Source organism: Eschscholzia californica, unplaced genomic scaffold, assembly GCF_041429995.1.
Source record: "Eschscholzia californica isolate CP2 unplaced genomic scaffold, dmEscCali1.0.p SCAF_5, whole genome shotgun sequence".
Taxonomy (NCBI): Eukaryota; Viridiplantae; Streptophyta; class Magnoliopsida; order Ranunculales; family Papaveraceae; genus Eschscholzia; species Eschscholzia californica.
The window spans coordinates 1,191,781-1,213,103 of NW_028238472.1; the positions used below are offsets into that span (position 1 = coordinate 1,191,781).

At 34.7% G+C, this 21,323-nt stretch overlaps 2 protein-coding genes and 1 long non-coding RNA gene across 4 annotated transcripts; 2 read left to right on the forward strand and 1 right to left on the reverse strand.

Moving 5' to 3' along the window:
* Positions 1-105: 105 nt before the first annotated feature.
* LOC147536011 (cyclin-P3-1-like) lies at positions 106-3,135 on the forward strand. Of its 2 annotated transcripts, none has more exons than XM_086640897.1 (3): positions 106-990; positions 1,078-1,951; positions 2,687-3,135. In XM_086640897.1, exons 2-3 carry the CDS (start codon positions 1,551-1,553, stop codon positions 2,937-2,939), a joined length of 654 nt encoding a protein of 217 aa, XP_086497023.1. In that variant the 5' UTR covers positions 106-990; positions 1,078-1,550; the 3' UTR covers positions 2,940-3,135. The 2 variants fall into 2 exon arrangements, with proteins under 2 accessions (XP_086497023.1, XP_086497022.1); XM_086640896.1 differs by having other exon boundaries at positions 106-340; positions 1,539-1,951.
* Positions 3,136-11,988: 8,853 nt separating this feature from the next.
* LOC147536012 (uncharacterized) lies at positions 11,989-12,681 on the forward strand. The gene is made up of 2 exons (XR_015226293.1): positions 11,989-12,125; positions 12,264-12,681. It is a non-coding gene; the product is annotated as an uncharacterized LOC147536012 (long non-coding RNA).
* A 5,956-nt stretch (positions 12,682-18,637) lies between these two features.
* Positions 18,638-20,213, reverse strand: LOC147536013 (putative membrane-associated kinase regulator 1). Its single transcript, XM_086644698.1, has one exon. It carries the CDS (start codon positions 20,081-20,083, stop codon positions 18,974-18,976), a length of 1,110 nt encoding a protein of 369 aa, XP_086500824.1. The 5' UTR covers positions 20,084-20,213; the 3' UTR covers positions 18,638-18,973.
* Positions 20,214-21,323: the final 1,110 nt, after the last annotated feature.

Below are 21,323 nucleotides of genomic sequence, written 5' to 3' on the forward strand. Positions count from 1 at the left end.
TTCTTTCATGCCCCAAAAAATATTTGTTGCCCCAAAACATACTGTCCACCCAAAAGTAAAGAGAGAAAGTGAAAGTGTAAATGAAAATGAAGAGTGAGAAAGAAGTGGGTATGACTGGATATGATCAATCTCCTGCTGGACTCTCTCTCTCTCTCTCTCTCTCTCTGTATATAATAAAATAGAAAACAAACAGGATTGGCTGTAGTAGAGAAAGAGGGGTTTGCAGTTTTGCACCTCCAATGCCCCTGACTCCCCCCTCTCTCTCTCTAGACTTTTGAGAATGGGGTTTGGATGCTGAAGAAGTTAATGGTAACAGAATTAAGAGATCTCTCTAGAACCTGTAAGTTCCTTATATTTGATTTCATTAAAGTATGTTTTTTTTGCTTGTAAATCTTCTTCAAATGTTGGGATTTGGTTTTACTTGCAGTTTTTTCACATGGGTTTTCATTCTCTCTTACAATTTTCTACTTTTCTTTTGGATTCTACTTGACTAAATCTTACTTGGGTTTGCTTTTTATTTGATTTACTGAAATGGGTATGCTTTAGAATGTTGAATTTCTTCTTCTTTCTTATCTAAATCATACTTATTTTTGCATTCTTGTTGCTTATTATTATTAGAATTCTTAGTGTTTCTTTTTACTGTTAGCTTATAGAATCTAGTAGTTGTTTGTTAGCTTTTTGGTTGCTTGAAGCTTTGGATTTAGATAATTTGAAACATGAAGTTGATAAATGAAAAACTAAGATTTAGGGTCAGATTTAGTAGCAAATTGAGATTTGGGTAACTGCTAGATCAATCTCATTAGTGTCTTGACTTCATTTTGAACCAATCAAAAGGGTGACCACATGAAGCCTTGATCCTCAATTCTTTGAAAAATGCAGGAGTTATGAGATGGAAACTGATTATAAAAGAGATGAGTTATAATTTCCTTGTGTTCATCCTTCAAATAATCGTTTCTGAGGCCACCCTTGTAGTTTGTCGTATTAGGCCTAGTAATTTATTTCAAAGCAAATGACGGAGTTACGAAGTTAATTCAAGTTTGTCAGAATTTGGAACGTGCAAGGGGCTGTCGGGAAAAGATCACCCATGTATAGCACAAGATCGCCTTTTCTTACAGCCACAGAATCGACCTTTGAACCCCAATGCGAACCAAAAAAATGAGGGGCACCCCGTTGGGTAGAAGGCGGTCTATCCATGTGCAAATGCCCCATCTCCAACCCCAGTGGAACCTGGTTGAGAAATGCACCCATCTTCATCACCATTTGTAGAAGAGATTAGAACAAGTTTCTTGTAGCTAATATGTGTGGAAAAGTACTAAACGTCAGCGGCCATAATTTCACTTCTTAGAAGATCCATACAGAGATAACATCACTTCTCAAAATTGTTATCTAACTTTAGTTTAACAAACTACGAAGAACAACATCAAATGAAAAAGAAAAGTTCATCTTTTTTTGTTTTTGTATATGTTGTATGTGAACAATAATTTTGTACGAGTTTGATGTGTATGTTTCCGATTCCTGAATGTTTTGGTCTTTTATAGGTCAATTTGGATATGGAGTGTTTGTCATTAGAGACAAAGCCTTTAAGCTCAGAGGTTTATGCATGTTTGGGGCTCAACGGATCAACCAAAAGGGTTCCTAGGATCCCTCGGGTATTGTCACTTCTTACGTCATTTCTTGAGAGATCGGTTCAAAAGAATGAAAGGTTACTAGAGACAAAGAAACAGAAAGACATAGTCACGATCTTTCATGGTTTGAGAGCCCCATGCCTCAGCATTGGGCAATACATTGACCGCATCTACAAGTACTCAAACTGCAGTCCTTCCTGCTTCGTTGTTGCACAAATTTACGTTGAAAAATTCCTCAAAAAAGTGGATATTCACCTAACGTCTCTCAATGTTCACCGAATTCTTATTACTAGTGTGATGGTTGCAGCAAAATTTATCGATGACGCGTAAGTACTTTCACTTAACTAGATATGTTTTGAGTCTACTAGTCCACGTTTTGTTCTTGCCTATATTCTTCAATTGTTAAATATAGTGAATGCTAAACTTGCTGATAGTAAAATGACTTTCTTTACACCTTACACTAGTTATTGATACAATCCCACATTGTCTGAAGTATACAAGTTCTTGCTCACCTTTAATTTGTTAGCCGATTTTGAAGCGTTACCTTCTTTTTTACTTTGGGATTTATTGGTATAGAAGCATGTACCACCACGACATTTGCCCGAGTAGCGGAAGGGTTGTTCACTAGAGTATAATTTAAGATGTAATATGCTATTGGCATCCTATTGAAGCGAGTCAGACATCATAGATAAATAGCCTCTAATCATGACTAAATTCAATTTATACTTTGAGTAAGATTTAAGGTCTGACTTAGAAAAATAAAAAACCAAAGATTACCTTAAACTTGTCAAATGAGAGAGCGTGGGGTGGTCTAGGACAGGCCCACGCCAAGGAAAAAGCCTTGTATCATGTGGAACTAGGCTAGTGAGCCTAGGTGGTGCCTAAATCAAGGACAAACTAGTTGGTATTGAGATAGGTGTTACATCAGTATCTAAGCTATTCGCCACACAAGTTTTCAGGCGAAAGTCGTGACCTAACTCATCTTCAATTTCCCTTTTTGTATCCATCCTCATCTCTTTTTCGCATGAAAAGCATCTAAGCATATAACCTTGTTACTGCAGATTCTTCAACAATGCATATTATGCTAAAGTAGGAGGAATTAGCACTGCAGAGATAAACAGATTAGAGATGAAGTTCTTATTTAGTTTGGATTTCAGACTCCAAGTGAACGTCTCGACGTTTGAGAAATATTGTTTGCAGTTAGAGAGAGAAGCTACGGGTCGTTACCTAATCGAGCGACCAATAATACAGTTTTGTGGGTTGAAAGAAAGTCGACAACATATTGAAGAATCAAAAGGTGCGGCTACCGTCTAGTGTTCCTTTCTGCAGTTGTTTCATGTACCATTTGTGGTTTCACCATCTATTTGTATTGTGTGTATTTTATAGTGTTATTTATGACAAAAAATTGAAAACTATTGTGATTTTGTGAATTTAGGTCATTCTTTAAGCCTCTTGAGATATAGGCCATGTATATTTATGAGCAAAAAGATCAAGAAAATGCCTTAAGAAACTAGTCTCTCTTGTTGTTTCTTTGATTTCATGAAATAAAATGAAATTTTATTGCATAATAAAACCTAACAACAACAAAATAAAGAAAAAGAAACGTGAATATATGTGAGAAAAATGTACTCAATGGATAGACGAAAGAGCAATAGCTAATTTTTTGGAGTTTAAAGTTTAGTGTTATGTTTTTGACGTATTTGTAGTATTATCGTACGAAAAAATCGTTGTAGCTCTAGTCAACCTCTTTATAACACCTAGCTAGACGAGTGGGCACCTAGCTACAATGCGAAGTTCACTTTCAGTATTTTAATTTCGGATGTCTCAAACTTTAAACATTCTTTTCTTATGACAAGGTCTCAAACTAAGTTCACTTTCAGTATTTTAATTGTGTATATTCCTACTTTTACTAGTACTGAAGAAGGGATGTGTCACTGGATAAGCTAATAATTAGTAAGTTGTTTCAATCCATCTTCAACTAAAAAAAAATTATTTCAATCCAAATCCCATTTATTTTTAAGGAATATACACAATTGTAACTAATCATTCCCTAAAGAATAGGTAAAACCTCCACTAATTCATATTAGGTATTGACTTATTCCACTAATCACTAACTTAGATTATTCATTATTAGTATTATTTAAATGATGAATTCTTCTGTGATTGGAATTCTCTCATTTCTATTAGTAAAGAGAGTGAGAGAACATGGAGATTTTTTTGTACATAAAATAGCAGCAATTGAGTAAGGAAAGTAAACCTTGTTTTGAATGATAGGTGAGACTAGTTGTTCTTCAATATAACTTGACCCTTTATTAATCCTCGGATGTGTGCTTCCTCAGTATGTGTTAATGGAGTAACGAAGTTGTAAAACCCGTGAGCTAGAGAAAATTTCCAAACACAAGCCGGAGAAAATCCTGCCAAAATGATAGGGATAGATATTAGCTGTCCCAAATGTAAATCGGAGGAAATTCTTCCCGAACTTTTGGGGACAGATGAGATTTGTCCCAAATAATGGTCAATTATAGGGACAGCGAGCAACTATCCCTAAATAATATTTGGGACAGAACTAATTCGTCCCTATATCTGTCCGAATACTATCTGGGACGTCACTTACTGGGTCAGAATGGAACCGTCCCCAATATATAATTTGGGACGGTTTTGTGGGGTTTGGGACGGTTTTGACCCGTCCCTATTGACTATATTTACTAGTGACCTAAAAATTATTGTAATCTACCGAGATCTTTCAGAGAGAATGTACGACCAAGGAAGGATATGAACTCGGAGATAACGGTATTGTCTGTACCAGTGCAGATAGTGTCATCTACATAAACGAGTACGCAAAGGGAGATAGAGGATGTCCATAGGAGAATCAAGAATAGTTCGCAAGAGATTGGACAAAACCCCGATGAAGGAGGACAAAGGAGAATTTGGAGAACCATTGTCTGGAGCCCTATTTAAAACAATAAAACAATTGTTCAGACGACAAACACGACACCCCCCTTAGTAGAAAAGTCGGGTTGTAATTTCATGAAGACTTCTTCATCGAAATCACCTTTGTAAGAAGGCATTGGTGACGTCAAGTTGATGAAGAGACCACCTTTAATGGTTGCAATTGAAAGAAGTACTCGAATGGTAACTAACTTAGCGATGGGAGAGAAATTTTATGATAGTCAAGGCCCTTGATTTGAGTGTAACCTTTGCAACGAGTCACGACATCGAGAATATGTCGATGTTTTCTCTCAACAACCCTGTTCTGTTGAGGGGTATGAATATAACTTCTTTGATGAAGTATTCCATGGTCTTGAAACCAAGATTGAAAATCAATAGACATGAATTTTGTCCCATTGTCAGAACGGAATGTCTGTAGTTGAGGAAAAACAATGTCTCCTTTACCAAAGCTGATGCTGATGATTTTGGAGTGGAACTGAGTGTTGATAAAATTAAAAAAAAAATGAAATATATTTCTTAGTATCATATTTGGAATGCATGAGAAATACCTAAGTACAACGTGAAAACCTATCTACTAAGGAGAGAAAATATCGACATCTAGAATGAGAGGGGATGGAAAAGGGTCCCCATAGATCAGCATGAACAAGTTCAAAAGGGTGAGAAGTAGAAGAGGTGTTAAGAGAAAAAGACAATCTAGATTGTTCAGATTGAGAACAAATAACACACGGAACTTTATTCCCTAAGGAAGATTTAATACATGAATTTACTTAAAAAATACTTAAAACGACCTAATGACGGATAGCCTAGACGACAATGCTATATATCAAAACTAATATCACTACTACTATTAAAGAAAAAAGAAAAAATGCTAGGTTCCATGCGGAGAAAGTAGGGGTCATATTGAAGATCAAGCCAAACATCAGTGGTGTTACAACATAGAGAATAGAGGGACGAAGATTTGGAGCAACAAAATTGATAATCCAACTACTGACAAGATCATTAAATTTTTCCGAAGAATGTAAGTCAGCAAGAGAAGTTGGTTTTGGAATTGTTCCATGAACGAAGCCAAATTTATCTTTGGCACGGAGAACCTTTTTCGTGGCTCGAGACTAGAAGGCATAGTTATCTCCTGTGAGTAATGGAATGATTAAACTGTAGTGGGTGTGTGAGTGTGTCAGAGTGATGAACATCAATGACTGGAGAATGATGTGTAGGACTAGTTTCCAAGATACATGACTAATCATGGTTGGATTAGTTTCAGAACAGATATATACTGGAGTAGTCATGATAAAAAATAATTAGAAATCTGGATTTCAAACCTGCTCTAATATCATGTGAAGATATATAACTCAACCAAGAAAGATGAAGAAACCAAGACGAATATAGTGCACAAAAGTCTTTGTATTCAATGGTGAAAATAAGTTGTATGATACAAGTATCTATACGTATCATAGGATATACATGAAGGTACTTAGGTAAACACGAAATACGTACAACATAGGATCAATCAAATTTCCATGGGAAAGTCTCAGTCTTGATCCTCTCGTTTGGAGTTGGGCGACCCGACTTGGATCGGGTCGGTTGGGTCTTCGATCGAATCATGTTGGATGAACGGTTGGTTTCTCTATGTAGTACTGTTAATAATCAACGACTTAGATTGGTCCAGGGAATAACAATAAATTACAGTTATGCATTTTTTTCTTTGTTAATCTCGAGATAAATAGACGGTTGAGATTTATCATGAGATAAACGAAAACCCAAGATTTATCATGAATTCAGCATTCTTTCAATTCTTTTTGTAAAATCTATTATACAAAACAGATCCTTGTGACTAGGACAAAATAAATGCCCCTAGATGATGACTAGATTGCCACATAGATTTATGACTGGGACATTATTCATTCAAATCAATCCATCCATTTTCTTTCCCACATTAAATCTTGAAAAAAAGTTTATGTTCTTAGATGCCTTCTCCTCTTCCCTAACCTTCTCATCCTCCCTAGAATTAAACTCCAAATCAGGTCAATATGAGTAGGACAAAATAAATGTCCCTTGATGATGACTAGATTGCCACATAGATTTATGACTGGGACAAACATTATTCATTCAAATCAATCCATACATTCATTTTCTTTCCAACATTAAATCTTGGAAAAAAGTTAATGTTCTTAGATGCCTTCTCCTCTTCCCTAACCTTCTCATCCTCCCTAGAATTAAACTCCAAATTAATATTGTTAAATGCCTTCTCCTTTTCTTTGCCTTCTCCTCTTCTTCCGTAAAATTCTCTTTTTTTTCCGTAACCTTCTCATCTTCCCTAGAATTAAACTCAGACCTTTACAATCTCAAAACCCACTCTTTGACAAAGACTTGATGCACTGTAAAATTAAACGCCCCACCCTTCAATCCCCTCAACAAGAAATAATGGTGCAACTACGCTGCAAACCTCCATTCCTCTTCCTCTCTTTAAAATATGTAACTCAAAACATGGTTTGGTAGTTTTCTCTTCACATTCTAAAATTTATGCCCTGGAAAAGATGGTAAATTATTCTTTTAGATCAAAAATATGTTTATGTTTTATCACATGGGTATAACTTATATTTGGTAGAAGTCAAACTGCTTTTTGAAAGATCGGCTTAGTTGTTGTACATTGTCAACTAATAAGAACACAAGCTAGAGGTTGAAACTATGATGAATCAAAGTTACCAGAGGATTGATACCAATGAAACTAAACAACAAATTATTAATTCAACCTAGATGTAATTAGTTTGTATTGAATGGAATTCAGCTACTACATTAGCTCGTATCATATGGATAATCATTTAAAATCAGGTTTTGTACTAAGTTAGTTTTGTTTGATTATGTTTGCATTTTCCATTTTCCCTTGGTAAATAAAGTACTAAGGAAAAATAATAACAATATATAGTTGCTACACTCTCTTGAGATGTCAAGTTTTTGTAAGAAAAGAAACAAATTAAGCTTCTTCAATCTCCATCATATCTGTGACAAGAAAGTAGGAGCTTTATGTGTTTGTGTTGCTTAATAATTTCTGACTTGCATAAAAGTTTTAAACACTAGATGGGTATCTATTAGCGTGTTAGTGGTCCTTATTATCATTTTGAGATTTCGGTATAGTGTTATCTTCTTGATAGATCAGAAACATTGACACGGCTCCTCCTCTTACACATTAATTACTTCCATTGAGATCGTCTGTTTCTGCAGTTTGAGTGTTTTGACAAGAATCATATTTACCTCCTCTTAATCACATGAAGCAATTTATGCAAGTAAGCTTCCTTTTCTAACTAATGCCAAAATATCCTATACTTGGGATATTTTGTTAAGAAAACAGTCCATTGTCTTGTGTTGTTGGAAGATACTGATTTAAAAGGTGCCAAATCAAAGTGGGCAGCTCCCAGAATAAGGCAAGCACATGAGATTAAGGTTTAATGCACTTAAAGCTTTAAAGGAAGAATGCCCGATACTTTTCACGAAAGAGGCAAGCCTTCAGTCTAAACAACAAGAACGAAGCACAAAAAAATCTCAATTTGAGTAGTTCGATCAGGCTCTAACACCAAGTCCGACCAAGTCGGCTAAGTGAATTTATATCTAGGCTTGGTATTGCAGATGATATTTCCATAGATGCTCGAAAAAATTTATAGATTGAGGCCTCTCAGAAAAGCTGCTCATTCATTACCTGAGAAAAGAGATTGGCCTAAACTATATGAAATTGTAGCAACAATAACAAGGTGTTCCTCCAAATTTCTGCTTTAATTTTCGCATGCAAGCAAGTTCTACCAAATTTAACATCAACTTCAAAATTGTGTTTGATAACTATTTTACTTTGTGCTAGATATTTGTTGTTTATAATATTACGAAGATATGTTTGTTAACTTTGAGTTGGCTGAGAAACATCAGAAATTCAGATATAGTGTGTATGAAATTATGCAATCGGGATTTGGGTGTTGATGGATATAAGGTTTTTGACCATGAATGTTGAACGAGAAGAAACCCTTATTTTGAACAATGACCTTTTTCTGTTGTGAATTTCTATCTTGGAAATTACTTAATGTAAACTGAAAGCAGTATTTTATGAATAAAGTCGACCGTAAAGAATAAACAAATTTTTAGTCTGACACTCTAACTACCAATGGACGTTTGATGAACCTCCCGTTAGAAAGGCCATATAGAACCTTATTTTCATATTTTTGGAGGAAATAAAGTTTGAGAACACAACAACTTGTAGAATCTAAAACCGTTAGTTTCTTTGCCTGTAATTAAATTTGCTTGTGAAGACAAAATTGAAGTACAAGAGAAGCTTTTGTTAATTAAAGTTGAAGTTTCTCTCTTTGTTTGATGGATGATCTCCACTTATCGACATGTTCGTTACATGGAGTTCTTGTATTTACAACTAAAGCTTCAACATTTTTTTTTAATGGATGATCGAGTATCAGAACTAAACATGGAATAAAATGTTAAGTCGAGTGAGAGCTAGAATATCTTTGTGAGATATCTCTTTAAGGTATTTGGGTGTTAAAACAGTAGAAAACTATATAAGATAATGACACTATCAAGAAGCTGGAAAATAATTTTATCGTATGGCGACGTTTACAAAAATGAGAAATCTCAAGAAACATCACTTTTCTTCGAGACATCCGTTTTTTAATCCGTTCACATTTTTTACATATTGAAAAACTATATGCATCAATTTAATTTTTGTGAATATATCTCCTCACTATCCAAGACATCTGTTTTAAAGTCTCAGAATTTAAACAATTTTCTCCTAATTTATTCAAGTCATTAATTTTGTTTTGGTAACTTCCTCTTCAATTTCCTAAATTGACATGAGATATGGAAACGTTACTCATATTGTTTATTCTAATAACAGTCTACTTATCTCTTCAAATACATGTCCCTAGAAGATACATATCCCTGCCAAAATTCAGTTGGAATTATTTTTTGGATATGAATTTTTTTAATGATAGATTTGTATCTCGTTATTATCATTTAATTTTCCAGTGTTGTAGTTTTGACATATTAGAGAAAAAGTTTTATCAAGAAATTTCTCAATCATATGGAGGTTGGCTTCCACATATTTTGAGAGTCTTTACAAATGCTAGATATTCATGCACTTGCGTTCGGTTGGTATTTTTTCATTCAAATCTTAAACAAATTTCATTCAACAAACATTTCATCAAAAACATAAATATTTTGAACACCCTAATAATCATTTTTAACCTATATATGATATATTAGGTTGCTTCTATTGTTAGACAATTGTTTCCATTTCGATTTTATTACCCCAACCATGCACATTGCATAAGGGGCATTGCCCCCGCACGTAGTGCGGGGGTTATGCCTAGTAGATATTATATACCTTACAACTTTTCACGATCTCTTCTCGTAAATGAAACCATTGACAATTTTGTTATTTGCCTATTTCGCAAACATTAAATGTATATTTTTCTCTCTCATTTCCTCGGGCACAATGGCATCTTCTAAGGGTTAATTTAAATTTGCTCCCAATTTCTGTTAGTTGGCAAATTTGGCCCCATATTTATAGAGGTCTAATTTGTGCTCCTATTTGAACTAATGTCAACTTTAGTATCAATTCATTGTCCACTTTAAAAAAAAAAATTGTTGAACTTGTTGTAAGTCAATCCCACATAGGTGGTGAGATGGAGTGTGGTGCTCCTCTTAAGAGGTTAAACACCCTTCCCTAGTGAGGTCTTTTAAAACCGTGAGGCTCAGGTATGTCAAAGCGGACAATATCACTAGCAGTCCAGAAGGCTGGTCCGCACCATCCTATAAAACATTATCAGCACGATTCGCTCTATGATGTGGTTTTGGAAGGGTATGTTGTAAGTCAATCCCACATTGGTGGTGAGATGGAGTGTGGTGCTCCTCTTAAGAGGTTAAATACCCTTCCCTAGTGAGGCCTTTTAAAATCGTGAGGCCCGGGTGTGACAAAGCAGATAATATCATTAGCAGCCCAGAAGACTGGTCCGCACCATCTTATAACAGAAATTCACTTTTTAATTTCACTTTGATTTCTTTTTTATTTTCTTTAGTCCTCGCAGATGACGACCTTCAACTAGTCCTTATCAAAAAGTGGTCAGTCTGACAAAATTTCTTGGTGGTTCTAAGTCCCTCTCTTCCCCACTCTAATCTTCATTCTCTCTACCATCACCATCAAACCCCACCATGTGCATCATATAAATATTGCAACCCTTCATCTCACCGATTCTATACCTTCACAGAAAGTAGTTGTCCGGCCTTCATTTTTATTTTGCGAGCTTCTCCAAGTAAAAGATGTCAGTGAGAAAATTTTGCATGAGAAAAAGAATACTCTAGTAATCAAGAATATAATATAGTATTTTCTGCTCATTTCCTAATTAGTTTTGAGTTAGATCTCGAAACATACATATGTAAGCGAGTGCTTGAGTATAATCGTATACGAGAAAAAGAAGTCTAGGGGAACGATAATATAAATTTAGTTCAGCTCTATTCTTGACCAAATGGTTTTGCATCCAACGATTACAAACTTGGCCAACTAATTAAGTTGGGTAATTACAAACTTAAAGATGTCAAACGGATTGTGGTGTCTTCTTCTTCTATCTTGGAGGAAGATGGAGTTGGTAGTAGTCGAGTGACGAGAGTAGGAAAAGAGAGAGTTGCAGGCACATGCTCCTTGGAGAGCACTTTCAACCAACAACCACGGACAAATAAAATGAGAGAAAAAAAGTACTCCAATAGAGTAGGAGAAAAAATAGAAAGGTAAAAGTGAAAGGTGAATAAAGACGTCAACAGTTGGTAGCCCAAGTGGTTCCAAGGTGTTGACATAAACTCCAGAAATCCCTGGAGGTCCCAGGTTCGATCCCAGAGAAGGTGGAATCTTTGGTTATTTGAATTGGGGTTATTAGGGTGTAAATAATGTTGTTGGGCTTTAGGCCATGTCTTGTTGGGCTATAGGCCCGGTTCTGTTACTGTTTGAGTGGGCGGTTATCGAGCTTATCACATCTATGATGTATCAAGTGCCAAATGTAACGACATACGTAGATCGTAGTCGACTTCCAAAAAAAAAAAAAAAAAAAAGAAAGGTGAATAAAGACAAGGCCAAATTGACATCTAGATTGGGGGCAAATTGTAACCCCCAAGAATGATATGGGGATAAATTTACAACTTGATCATAAATTAGGAACCAAAATTTAATTAGCGCTACATCATATTAATGGAGTATTAAATAAACATACAAAGACAGATCATGCTTTAATTAATAAATCTGTTAATTAAAAGATTTGTGATCCAGTGGCTCTAAGAATTAGTAAAATAATCATTAAATATGAACATGTTTTAATTTTAACAAGTAGTTAAGTTTCACAAACTATCAAAGTAGAACTATAAATAGAGACCATTTTGGTTAGTAAAGTATTAGTCAAAAATCAAAAATTCTTATGGCCAAAATCAATAATTCAATCTTTTCCCTTCTTGTCATTGGTTTTCTCCTTTTCTTCAATGGGGCATCTAGTGTAACTGGTCAATTTGAGGAAGGTGAAGGTAAGCATCTCCTTCTAATTCTTTCTTAAGATTATGGTGACCTTCAAGAAAATTTAGATAATAAATACATATATATTTCTATATATTTGAAATGACATGTGAAATATACTTAGATATAAATCGGTGTATAAATGGCAGGAGAAGAGATAGGCCATGAGCAGATTACATGCGAGAAGGGGTTTGGGTACATCGGCGAAACATCACCTTTCCTGTTACCGGGCCTTTGCCATCTTTATGCGGAAGAAAATTGTAAGGTATTCTGTGACATACTTGCAAATGCAGTAGGTTCCACCAACGGTGCTTCTGCTCATGCTTGTGCACCTGCATATGGTATGAACTACGGTAACGTCTGTCAATGTTGCAAGGGCTAGAGAGTTATTACAAGAATAAGCTATGCTTCCACATTGGTTTGGTGCATCATTCGTCCCTTCTCCTCAACTTTGAGTTTTTGTTTTTCCTCTCATCTTTTCATGTTTTTTGTTATTGATGATGTTGTTGATTGTGCTTCTGACATGTTGTTGTTGCATAAATAATAAAGTTGAGGCTATTAGAGCTCTATGAATCTTTTAATTCATTTGCAATGTCATATTATTCATAACCCCTCTCTATAGTCAAACACAAATTAGACTTTAGTTGACCAATCTTCGAGAGATTCTTGTTGACTTCCACCAATATGCAACAAGTAGCAACCACGTGATTTTTGAGTTTTCGAAGTGGGTGCACTACCACTGGAACAAAATCCCATGTTTTGCCGGGGCGTAGTTTGTTGTAGCCTTACCCATTTGACATTAGTAGGTGCTAACATAGCACCCTTGAACTGATAAAATTCTAACAAATTTACTCTAACCAAGAATAGTTGACGATATGAAACTTTCTTTAGAAACCGATTTAATATTAACAAATGAGCAAATAATTTGATTGTAGTACATATATGAGCCCAATTAATAGGCTAACATACTTGGCTGAAATCTCACTCAGGTTCTTGACCCAAAAAATGAACACAAAGAATTTTATCATTATCTATAATAATTTCGAAATTTATAGATGTGTTAACTTTTGGGATGGGTCATAGTCGATGAAGTTATTGGTTCCTAACTTTGTGACTAGGAGGCACTAAAACAAACAAATAGATCGAGCATTTCGTATTCAAAACGAAATAGAGATGTGAGAAAAGAGAATATATGATCGTGAAGGATTTCGCTTCCGAGGAAAGAAGAAACGAATATAATTTCTTAATCTTGTCTCTCTTCGTGTCTATCAATGCTCTCTTTCCTTACTATATGTTACGGTAATTTACACTACAAAACACGGGAGTGTTAGTGACGGCACCGACCCGTCGAAAATAGAGCAAAATCCGTTAGAAAAAGTTTTTACGACGGGTGTAAGCCGTCGTAAGGTGGTCGTAAAGAATGGTGTAGCAAACAACTTTTCGACGGCAAGGTTCATTGGAAATAGTAACACCCGGAAAAAGTCGTTGGAAAAAGGCCCATCCAAAACAGCAACCACTTTCGCCAGAGCGCAAATTACTGTCGGAAATATGCCTATTTTCGGCGGCTTTACACGGCGCCGTAGGAAAATCATGCTTATTGGCGACCAACATCCTTGATCCGTTGGGAAAAGCGTGTCCCAAATAACACGTCCTCTTTAGTGTTACCTGTCCTCCTCATATTAATTGTTTCAAAGTTATTAACCTTTTGTGATGTGCTAGACAAAATCATTGTTGCCCTAGGTATGGATCGTACCTAGTGAAAAATAAAATTGAAGGGCCTATGGAGGAGGATGTATATATATATATATATATATATATATATATATATATATATATATAAAATAAGGGAGAAGGGTATCTTTCCACGATCTCTTCTAACATACATAAATGAAACAATTGACAATATATTTGGTTATTTGTATATTTTTCAAATATTAAATGTATTAAAAATTTACTCCCAAGTTCTACCAGTTTGCAAATTTAGCCCCATATTTCAGGAGATCGAATTTGTCTTCAAATTTGCACTAATGTCAATATTGTTCTCCAATTTATTCTCCACTTTGGTTTCCTTTTAATTTTTGTAATAGCTTTGTCTCTTCGCCCATTTGTCCACCTTCTCTTGTCCATGACAGAAGTTGAAAAGGAAAATGTGAATCTAAATTGACATCTAGAATGGAGCCTAATTTGACTTCTGAACATATGGGGTAATTCTGTAAACTGATCTAAAATTAGGAGTCAAAATTTAATACTGATATGTAAATTAAGTTAATATATACAACAGATCATGCATTAATTACTAAATCTATCTAGAGAAATTTGGCCAAATTCTCTATCAATTTTTTGTTTTTGTGAAAAATTGTCACCTAATTTTTGTCTGGAGCTCCTTAAATATTTTTGTAATTTGCAACTATTTTGCAAAAATTTGCAGCAACTTTGCAACAACTTGCAAAAAAAGTTGCAAAAGATATAAAGTTCTTAACTAAATAAATACAAATTTTGGATTTTTAACTAAACAAAGTACAATTTTGTGGCTGCAACTAGCGACATTGTCTTTAGAGATTACCGAAGTTGGTCCACTGTGACTATGAGGGGAAGGACAACAAAGGTTGATTGAACTTATCCGCAACGGCAAGGTAAAAGAGGCTCTGGAGTTTGCTCAGGAAGAGCTTGCACCGATAATTTATGGTGGAATTCATTGTATAAAACTTTTCATAACTTACTGGTTGGCCAAATTTCTCCAACACTTCTTGAAAATGTTGTTCATACTTAGCTCAATTTATATGTTCTTTTGTTCTCATTTCACCAAGTTGGAAACAAATTTGGGTGTTCCATGTAAGTTATCTGTGTATGTACGTTACAGAGATGCATGAGAGAAACCAAAGTTTCAAGGAATTTTTTAAAGGCACTCCAAATTTTCCCACAACCAACCAAACACTAGAACTTGAATTTCACATAGGAAAGAAAGTCGTTTTCTTTCCCATCAGAAAAAAAAATGGTTTTCTTACTCAGACTTTCTAACATATCAAACAAACCCTAAGTTGATCTGAATTTTCTTACAAAATGGAATTTCTGTATGTATTTCATCCTACTTTATTTATTTTCCTTTTATAATTTTCATCTCTTTGAATTGAGGTTTTAAGGGATGTTTTGATCTTATGTGGTTCATATTATGGGAAAGAAAAATAGCAAGTACCCTTAGAGAACCATTAGGGTTTATTTTATTATTTGAATTATTTACAATTACAAGAGAAAAGAAGTTGAAACTAAAATGTTCTACCCTAATTCCAAAAAATAGTTTTGACAGGAATGCATATTTGAAAGTTAAATTGTCGCTTAGTTGTATACTTCTTTTTATTGTTGTCGACATTCTCATTAGTTCTTTTAAATCTCTTGGCCGCAAATGTTGGAAGTTGAAAAAGAGAATGAGAAAAGAGAGAAAGCAATTGTGTGCCAGGGTAACTTGGTCTAATCTTCCTACTGATATCTTGGTCACAGTCGCAAACCTGTTGAACATTATGGAGCTAATTGATTTTAGTAGTGTATGCAAGCAATGGCGTATAGCATCTACTAGGGCTTCCCTTTATGTTGAAAGGAAGTATAACCCATGATGAGTCTCCTATGTGTACTATCCAAGAACAATGTGGAAAAAAATATAAAAGGTACTTGCCAGATCTGAAAGGTGCGGCGTGCATTGCATCTTTTTATGTCCTTTTTCTCGAGTAAAAATACCGCTTCCAAAATCCCCTCACAAACAAAATTAGATAGTCTTGTAGCTACATTTTCATCTGCACCCACATCCCCCGTCTGCATTGTTTTTGTAGTTAACGAAAATGTGGAGTTCCATAAATTTGAGTTAACAATGTTAAATGTGCTCAAACGAGGAGAAAAAAAATGGAGTACAAGTAATCTTCATATTAAGTGGGTACCTTACAAGACAATTGGATCTCTATTATGGTTGGAAAGGACTTTACATGTTATTTGTGAACAATATATAGTCTACCCGTTTTTTTTTTTCAGAAGTTGTAACATACCAGAGTACAGAACAATTTGAAATATATGAGGATCATTTGAGAATTTCATACACGTGTGAACAACAATTTGAAATATATGAGGATGAGTTGAGAATTTCTTCCATATGGTTACGCAAGGCTGGTGCTCCTTATTCAATTTATGTTTGTGGGACACAAATGAACACAATCTCGCAGACGGTAACTCTGAACGGTAAATATTATTGCAATAATGACAAAAGGAAAATTGGTTGCTTAAAAGTGGTGTGGATTGATATGCCGTTCTTCAAATTTCATGCAGATAAGAGTTTTTTTTTTTGTTGAAACGCAGATAAGAGTTGGTCTCTACTAGAATAATTCTATATATATAAAAATTACGGTTAGGAGCAAGAAAATAAATGTATTTCATTCATTTTCCTTTTATCTCCAAACTAAGATGAGTTTGGTTTATTTTCGAGCCCAAAACCTATATAGAATCTGACTCAGGCCCTTTTCCTGAATAAAAATGAAGAAGAAGCCAAAACCCAAATCTCCACCGAATTTGTTCTCATTTCTAATTACAATTCTATCTTACTATTTTCACCATGTTTCTTGCTTATTTGGATCTTTTCGAACTCAAATCCACCCTGTTTCTTGCTTATTTGGATCTTTTCGAACTCAAATCCATCGTAAATCCATAGTTACAAGGTGTTTGTTTCTTTACGAGTCTAACTTTTCAAAGTTGTCAGATTATAAGATATCCATAGATACAAACACTATCTTAATTGTAAGGGCCAAAATAAAACTAACTCAACTTTTAGAGTTTGAAATTGGGTTTGGAAAAAAGTACGACAACTCGAACTTTGGAGTCAGTTAGACTCCATGGGTACTCAAAACACAAAAACTAGACCAACTTGACCCACCCGATGAAATAAACAAGTCGGGTTCAGGTTTTGTAACAGTACGTGACGTCTCCCTTAGTTTGACTTGTTAGTATTTGCCGACATCTCCAGTAATTCTATCGAGAGATTACATAAATGATCTTCGTTTATAATCGGTGGACTATGGATAAATTCGAAAGACTCGACGGACGATTCAGTTATGGGTGCGGCTCAAAGCACCCGGTCAAACTGCTCTAGGCCTCTAGACAAAGCACAATTTGTGCTTTGTCCCGTGTGCAATACGGGTGTTTACGGTACTTTGAGCGGGGGCCTCTAGCCCCTCTCTTCACTTATAAACGACAAACAAGAAGACGGGGACAAATCTGACCCTCCAGATCTCTTCAACGTGGCACCCATAAATGTTCAATCCTATGGCTGTAATTACTCCACGTAGACCAATTTATTTACGACCAAACATTAATAGCTAAGTGGGCCCATAATTAATAACGGCTAATTTCACGGATCTATATTAAGAATTTAGTTGGACCCACTTTGGAAGTTAGTATCATATTGAACAGTGATTTCCAATCTGACCCATTTAAAGTGGGTCAATTTAACAGGGTCCACCATGTGATTGGTCCTGACTAAAACGTCAACTAGTCAGCTCAACGTTAAGAGACCAACCAATTATGTTGTGGGTCTACTTGACCCACAATAACTATTTGCCACCAAATCTCTACTTTAAAGCAATCCGTTTTCTTCCCCTAGCTCACATGGACTTTTGGACTTCCTTTTCCCGTTGACTTAGAAGTAAGAGAGTCAAATTGTAAGTAATTTGCTCCCAATTACAGTGGACAATTAAGAAATCATTTTCAGTATTTTTTTTGAATGGTAAGCCGCCGCGAACTCTTAACCTCTAGGGTGAAAGACTAAACTTGTTATCCCTCCAATTAAGGGTTGTTGAAATATCTTTTTGATATTGACAAGTACACATTGATACCTTATGATAATTAGCGAATTTTAAGTTCTTACAGAATCGATAAACTATTGATCTAGAACCTATCTAAACTACTAGCCTAAAGTCCACGAGACCCGGAAACTTTTATATTGCAAAATAGATGCACTACCTGATGGTTATTGGCAGCAATCAAGAACTAAAAAGTGAAATTAGAATAGTTTTTCTATCTTAACTTTGTCAATCTATTAGAGTTGGTCTGAATTGTGACGGTCTAAATTTCGAATAAAATATCGAATTTTTATTTTATTGTGTTGTTGTTATTGATATTTACGATTTTTTTCATCTTATAATATATATTAATGTTTTTTTTGAAACAATATATATTAACGTTAACTAGATGTAATGTAGATCTTTAAATTTATCCATCTTAAAACAATCTATTTAAATTCTAAGTACAACAAAAACAAGAAAACGACTAGTTATTTATTATTTGTATACTAGTAGCTTGTAAATGAGTTAGGTGTCCAAATAGTTCGAATTGATTGTAAGATAAGTTTGCACCATCCCTTACTCATTAAGAAGAAAAAGACATTTTTCAACAAAAAAAAAAAAAAAAAAAGAAAAAGACTTGAAAAAACATAATCATCAAATAATTGTAAGATCAAAGGAAATAAATGAAAAGATTAAGCAAGATGACAAGACCATAATCAAATATCAATAGAGATTATGCTTAAAATTAAGAAGTTAGATACTATATTAATTAGTAGAGATAATGAACACTTTAATCTTTCTCCCAACAAATTAATCCAACACCCAAAATTAAATAGGAGTAACTCTAAATCCAAGATCCCTAACATCTTGAATTTTGAGCCCTAAACTAAAAGGGAATCAAAATAGGTACCTTTTTTCCATAATAAACATAATGTTTCAAACCTTCCCCCAAAAAAGGAAAAACTTTTAAACTAAAGAACTAATGAAGTAATTTAATTAATTAAGTTCTAATTAAAAATAAAATCTTTTGATTTTTGATTTAATTACTTACTTACCAACAATGGCTCCTTCTGAATCATTGAATTCTTACAATGAGCAATAGCACCTTGAATAGCATTTTGTAATTCATTCATTGATGATGTTTCTGAATCATACACTCCTCTTACACCTCCTCCTCCTCCATTAATGATCTTATTTCGATTTAAAACTCCAGAATGATTTGGTGATGTTCGAATCGAAGATGGGCAACTAGAAATACAACTTTTCTTTAATGGGTATCTTAGATTTCCTGAAAATGAGTTCGAAAATCCACCAACATTCATCTTTTCTTTCATTTTAGGGTTTGGTATAATAATCTCTGAATTACTACTACTACTCATTCTAGAGAGAGAAACAGAAACTTCTTTAGATTTACCAATCCCAATCTTCTGTTGTTGTTGTTGTTGTTGTTGTTGTTTATGTGATAATTTCTCATATAAAGGTTTCACCTTTTTCAGATACTTTCTGATAACTTCTTTTGCTGATGATGATGATGATGATGAATTAGTCTTTTTAATTGAAGATTGATCAGTAGTAATAAGATTTTCTTGGTCTCTGTTTTTTGTTTGATCTTTTTTAAAAACAGAGGAAAATCTAGAGAGAGAAAAATACTTGGGTTTCTTAACTTGATGATTCTGATTCTGAAATTGATTTTCATTTAGGTTTTGATTTTGAATTTGGGGACATGGGTAAGTGAGATTTTTTATTTTCTTAAACTCATCTTCAAGATCAGCAACAGAACTAGGTCTAGATGAATCACAATCAGTTGATGAACTGCTACCAGTTGAATCTCTAGCTGATGATGAAGAAGTAGTGGTAGTGATATTACTGTCTAATGAGCAAGAAGAAGTTCTTCTTGATGATGATGAGGGAGAAAGTAAAAGAGTTCTAACCATTGATAAACGAGGAGAGAGATGAAGTGGAAGAAGTTGACCTTTATAAAAAAGTTCATCAGCTGGACAAAGATAATTTGATGAAGATTTAAGTGCTGGTGATAATGAAACTGTAAATTCAAAATCTGATGATGAAGATGAAGATGAGAATGAATGAGATGGAGATGATGGAAGTGTTTGAGATGATGAGTTGTTACCATTTTTTCTTGATGATTTTCCCATTTTCTACATTGTTTCAGTTTTCCAACTTGAAATTTAGGGTTTTGATGAGATGATAGAGTTTGGTTTAGATCTGTGGGTAGAGAGAGAAACTAGTTCAGAGGCTCTCAGAAAGAGAGATTTATCTATCTAGAGAGAGACAGGGGATGGAGTTAAAAAATGGTGGACTCAAATAAAATAGTTTGAAGTCAGAAGGTCACATGGGGAGTTTGGAAAGTATGGGGGTTTGATCTTAAAATTTTGTGGTTTAAGAGTCACGTGATCATGAGCTGAGGTGTGGAGTGTTATTGACCTACAAAAATGTAATTCATGGTAGACCCATGTTATGTGATCAACTTCTTTTTTAGTTCTTTATTTACAACTCTGTCTCTTGGCACTTCGTTCATAGACTGTTGCGTTTTTCTGTAATTTCAAAATCTGCCCTCAGTTATATGTCTTCTTGAGTCTCCGCGTACCCATTCTCGAATTTTCTCCATATCTTCATCAATGGAAACACAAGTTTTTGTTTTCATATAATAAGCTGATGTTATTTCAATGTGATGAATTCCAAAGATCTATAGCCAATGGAGAGGAAAACTAAGAAAAGAGGGAAATTGTGTGATCGAAGTGAAAATAAGCTCTATTTCTAACCCACATCTTTGAAGATGGGGAAACTAAAGAGAATGCCCTCTTCATATATGTTCGTAGAAGGAAGAACAATAATCTTCTTCTTGAAAAGGAAGAAGAGCAATAATGATGGATGAAAGAACATGTAAGAGCAAAGATTAAGATAAAAGAGAAAGCGAGAAAGAAGATGGAAAGTTACAGATAAAGATATAAAAGAAAACGTACAGAGAAACAAAATAGAAACGAAGAAAACTAGTCATATAATGGGTAGTAGTTAAATTGATAAGCATATGGGGTAAAAAAGAAAACTAGCCATATAATGGGGGTCAAAACAGAATTAGCCCTTAAACTAGGAGTTCTCGTTATTAAAACAAATTTTGTACGTTTACTTGGGAGGGAAGGTCACGTGCTGCGTCCGTGATGCTCTCCAACCGTAATAATTAGTTACTTTACTGCTACTACTTAAATCCTGAACGGCGTACTTTGTTTTGGTGTGTGGTCCCCTCGAGGACAGTAAATATCATTCTGGCGCGAATCTATTGGAACCCCCCGACCCACCCTGATCCTAACCCTAACCCACTTAGATTTTCTCATTGTACTTTTTCTTTTTTTTTTGTTGAAGGAGATTTTCTAGTTC